The sequence below is a fragment of the Oryctolagus cuniculus genome, unplaced genomic scaffold, assembly GCF_964237555.1.
Source record: "Oryctolagus cuniculus unplaced genomic scaffold, mOryCun1.1 SCAFFOLD_177, whole genome shotgun sequence".
Lineage (NCBI taxonomy): Eukaryota > Metazoa > Chordata > Mammalia > Lagomorpha > Leporidae > Oryctolagus > Oryctolagus cuniculus.
Window position 1 is genome coordinate 46,499 of NW_027208313.1, and position 4,910 is coordinate 51,408.

Here is a 4,910-nt window from a genome sequence, read left to right on the forward strand (position 1 = left end):
GCTTTAACTCTGTCCTCACTCCTCAGCAACAATGAACCTATTTGTTTTAGGTACACATTTTCCTGGAAGCAGGAGCAGCAATAAAACAGATACCTGTATGCTCACCTGCCTGGTGGATATGTCCTCTCGGGTTACTTTATGCTCATCAATAAAAAGTGCCTAACACTGAACACATCTCCCACTAACGGGCTCTTCTTTCTGACTGCTGTGCTTCTGCCTTATAGACCACCATCATTCTCGCTGTCATCCAGGGAAAGACTGTGGAGTCACGCATTTTTATTTTCTGTTACAATCCATCACACAATTCTTTAAGCCAGCTTTACAGATGAGGATATTGAATCCAAGCTAAATAACTTGTCCAAAGTCACAAAGCTAATCACTGGGAGACCTGTGTTCAAAGCCAGGCAACCTGGCTCCAGAATCTATCCTTAAATCTGTTGTATCATCTCTAATAAGTCGGGATGAGGGCTGTGTTGAAGAGTGGGATTAAAGCAATGAGGTAATAACATGGTGAATGTCAATAAATAATGAATCAGGAAAAGCAGTAAGGGCAATCACATGAGACTGTAGAAGAGACAGAAGAGAATAAGAGAAGGAGGATCAGGAAAGCTCTCAAGCAAAGTGGCCACTTGGGGGTGAACCAACGGAAAAAGGAAGACCTTTCTCTCTGTCTCTCACTGTCCTACTCTGTCTGCCAAAACACACACATACACACACACACAGTCAACATAAGGTGGGGACTTGAGGAGGGCTCAGAAGATCTTGGGTAAAAGCTGCTGAGACAGGCAGGCTGTAGGGAACCATGAGGAAGGGAGATTCTTACAATATGCTGAAGGTGCCATTGTAGCTGTTGGGCTCTGGTACAGGAACTCTGTGAAGCTTCTGCACTGGGCTGAGGCCAGTGCATGAAAGTGTCTCATCTTTGCAGGTGCAGAGCTCACAGACATTTATGGTGGCAGCCGCATTCAGGGGTTGATCTGTGACTTCAGTTAGGGTTGAGTGCTGAGTCTGAACCTGGCCTGGATGTAGATCTGTAGTCTTCTTCAGGGATGGAGAATGGCCAGCTTTTGCAGTGGGTACCAGAGTTATGGTTAGCTCCATCTTGGAAGGCTGAGCTATGACACTGGGTGATGTTGGGTGCTGAGCTTGATGCTGACCTGCTGTTGGAACTGTCATCTCATTGTCCCCTGGGGACTGAGTTACGAGCTCCTTTAGTGGCTCTGTAGACTGAGTTAGGGTCATTTGCATGGTAGTAGAAGGTGTAGCCTCTGTAGTACGTTGTGGAGTTTGGGTAATTTCCAGGTCCAGAGGCTTGACTGTGACTTGAGGCAGGTTTGTATACTGAGTCTGAATCTGGACTGGAGGTGAAAATGTCACCTCAGGGTACATTGGATAAGGAGGAGGAGATATAGACTTGGAGGCTGTAGAATGTTCATCCTGTGTAGTGGGTACCTGAGTTATGGTTGACTCTAACTTCGAAGGTTCAGCTGTGCCACTGGGTGTCATTGGATGCGGAGTTTGATCTTGACTTGGTTTTGGAACTACCATCTCATAATAAACTGGAGGCTGATAGACCACTTCATTATGTGGCCCTGGAGGCTGCCCTGAAGTCTCCTGCATGGTTGGGAGTGGTTCACCCTCCACAATGGATTCTGGAGTTAGGGTAAGTTCTACATCAAAAGGTTGAACTGTGACTTCTGTCAGGGTTGGATGCTGAGCCTGAACCTGGTCTGGTTGTGAAAGTACCCCCTCATGGAGCACGGGAGGTACTTTAGTCTTCTTCAGGGCTGTAGAATGTTCAGCCTTCCTGGTACGCTTTGCATTTATGGTAAGCACTGTGTCCAAAGGCTGAACTGTGATGTGAGGCAATGTTGGATATTGAGCTTGATTATGACCCAGTGTTGGAACTGTCACCTCTTGATGTATTGGAGATTGGGTTACACCCTCCATGGGAGGTTGACTGGAGGTCTCCTGCATGTCTGTAGAGGGTTCAGTCACCATACTGCTGGTTTCTGGAGTTATGGTAAGTCCCAGGTCCAGATGTTGAGTTGTGACTGGAGTCAGGTTTGGAGATGGAGCTGTAGTCTTGCTCAGGTCTGCAGGATGCTCAGCCTCTGTAGTAGGTTCTGTAGTAATGGTAAGTGCCAGGTCTAAAGGTTGATTTGTGACACTGGGTGATAGTGGAGGTTGATTTTGACCCTCATGATGCACTGGTGGCTGAGCTACAGATTCTTTAGGTGGAGTCTCCTGCACATTTGTGGCAAGTTCAGCCTCTGTAATGGGCTGTGGAGTTATTGTAAGTGCCAGATCAAAAGGTTGAAATGTGATGCGGGGTGATTTTGGAAACGGAGCTTGATCCTGAGCTGGTGTTGGAACTGTCACCCCCTGATATCCTGGGGGTTGAGCTATACCTTCCTTAGATGGCCCTGGAAGCTGAACTGGGGCCTCCTGCATGATTGGAGAAAGTCCGCCTTCCATTCCAGGTTGTGTAGTTATGGTGAGTTCCACATCCAAAGGTTGACCTGTGACTTTGGTCAGGTTTGGTTGCTGAGTTTGAAGCTCCTGCTGGGTTACAGATGATTGAGTGTCAGGGAAGTCTTGTGGCTTGGCTGGGGCTACATTTTGCACTGGAGCTTGTTCTGCATTCTTGAGGGGCTCTAGAGGCTCAGCTGGAGAAAGTTCCATCTTTTCAGGCAGTGCTGGAGGCTTGGCAAGAGGAGGCCCAAGCTGGGTTGGAGAAAATTCAACTTGCTTGGTGGGAACTGTAGGCTGGGCAGGTCCTTCCTGCTGACTCCAGTAAGGATAAACTTCTGGAGTGGGCTTTAGGGTTCTGGTAAGGTCAATATCCACATGTTTTGGTTTGGTTTTAGACATCCTTAAATGCTGAGTTCTGAGTATTTCTTCTGGAATATGAGGTGAAAATGTCATATTCATTGGGATAGCATCACTCATCTCTGGGAAGATATCTGAAGGCTGGTTTGTGTTTCCCTGTTGGAGTGGTAATTGGTAAGCACTCACGGGGCGCTCTAGAGGTGGAACGGAAATCCCCTGCTGGCTTGGTGAAGGTTCCTTCAGTTGTTCAGGCTGAGCTGGGACCCCTGGAAGTGGGGAGTGCTCATCCTCTTCTGGGGGCTTTGGCTGCTCAGCTGTGTCTGCCTCCTGGTCTTTCAAAGGCTCATGCTCCGTAGGGAACACTGAGGCGTGAGCTTGGGCTTCCTGATGGATTGGAGAAGGTGCAGCCTCTTCGGGGGCCTGTAAAATTTCAGCTGTTTCCTCCTGCTGGGTCATAGAGGGTTTCTCATCCTGCATAACTTCTGGAGATTGAATTGGCAGTGGTTCAACCTCTTCAAGAGGCGTTGGAGGCAGAGCTGGGACTGAGGCCTGAGTTGTTGTGACCTCGTGGCTGACTGGAAATGTTTCCACTTCTGCTGCAGGTTTTGGTGTTAGGGTCAGCTGCAGGTCTGGAGGTTTAGTAGTCACATTGGGCAAGTCGTACTGCTGAACTTGATGGTGACCGGGAGGTAAAGTGGTCACTGTGTGATGACTTGGAGGCTGGGTTGGGACTTCTGTCTTCTTTCCAGAAGATTCAACCTCCTCAGAAGACTCAGAGGGCCGCCTTGGTTGCTCCTGCTCACTGATATAAGGTTCGGTCTCCATAGGAGGGACTGGAGTCAGAGCTAGGGCCTCCAGCTGGCCTGGAGGAGCTTGAGTCTCCATCAGGGCCTCCACGTACTGAGCAATCTGCTGCTGTTCTCTGAGAGAAGGCTCTGTCTCCACGGGAGGGCCTGGAGGAGGCTGAGTCTCCACCAGAGCCTCCGCATACTGAGCTATCTGCTCCTGTTCACGGGGAGAAGGTTCTGCCTCCACGGAAGGGCGTGCAGTGTGAGCTCTGGGTGCCTGCTGGAATGGGGAAGGTTCCGTCTCTGCAGAAGGGACCGGAGTCGGCTCTGGGGGTTCCTGCTGGGCTGGAGAAGCTTCTGTCTCCAGGGAAGGGCCCAGAGTTTGATATGGGGTCTCCTGCTGGGCTGGAGAGGGTTTGTTCTCTACAGAAGACTCAACATACTGAGTGGGCTGCTCCTGATCACTAATATAGGGTTCTGTCTCCACAGAAGGGCCCGGAGTCTGAGCAGAGCCCTCCTGCTGCACTGGAGAAGAGTCCCGCTCCATGGTGGGCTCCGGAGTTATGGTCAGCGCCACATCTGCAGGCTTGATGGTAACATTGGGCAGGTTATAACGGTGAACTTGATTCTGATCTGGAGACCAGTCCATCCCCTTCTGAATCTGTGGAGTCTGAGCTATGATAGTCTCTTCAGGAGATTCTAGCGCTTGAGCTTGGGGATCTTGCTGTACTGGAGATTTGACTTCCACAGGGAGTGCCGAAGGCTTCTCCGGGGCTTCCAGTTGGCTTCTAGAAGGTTCGATCTCTGGAGACTCAGAAGGCTGAGCAGGCTGCTCCTGATTGCTGGAGGAATATTCAGTGTTCACAGGCAGGCCTGGAGGCTGAGCTGGGGCCCCCTGCTGGCCTACAGATGGGCTGACTTCCTCAGCATACTCTGAGGGCTGAGCTGTGGCATCGTTTTGGGTAGAGAAAGGTCCAGTCTCCTCAGGGAGATCTGAGGTCTGAGCTAGACCCTCTTGAGTCCAAGATTCCACCCTCCCAGGGAATTCCGGAGTCTGCACTGGGGCCTCTTGTTGGGCTGAGGGGAGTCCCACTCCCTCAGCATGCCCCAGAGGCTGAGCTGGAGCCTGCTCCGTGCTTGGAGTAGACTGAACTTCCTCACCTACCCCTGAGGCTTCTGTCAGCTCCGTGTCTGCAGGTTTCAGTGTGACGCTGGGGAAGTTTGCTTGGAGAGCTACAATCTGAGGTGAGGATGGAGTGTTAAGATTGTGATTCACTGATGCCTGACCTA

At 50.6% G+C, this 4,910-nt stretch overlaps 2 protein-coding genes across 2 annotated transcripts in view; both read right to left on the reverse strand.

The window, feature by feature from the left end:
* LOC127485870 (leucine-rich repeat-containing protein 37A3) overlaps positions 1–3,088 on the reverse strand; it is a 30,508-nt gene extending 27,420 nt beyond the window's left edge. Inside the window, 1 exon segment of the mRNA XM_070067802.1 lies at positions 824–3,088. Within this exon segment, the coding sequence (XP_069923903.1) occupies positions 824–2,952 (2,129 nt within the window). The 5' untranslated portion in view covers positions 2,953–3,088.
* A 361-nt stretch (positions 3,089–3,449) lies between these two features.
* Positions 3,450–4,269, reverse strand: LOC138848200 (putative uncharacterized protein FLJ43944). The gene is made up of 2 exons (XM_070067799.1): positions 3,592–4,269; positions 3,450–3,461 (listed from the first exon to the last, which is right to left on the reverse strand). Exons 1-2 carry the CDS (start codon positions 4,267–4,269, stop codon positions 3,450–3,452), a joined length of 690 nt encoding a protein of 229 aa, XP_069923900.1.
* Between the last annotated feature and the right edge of the window lie 641 nt (positions 4,270–4,910).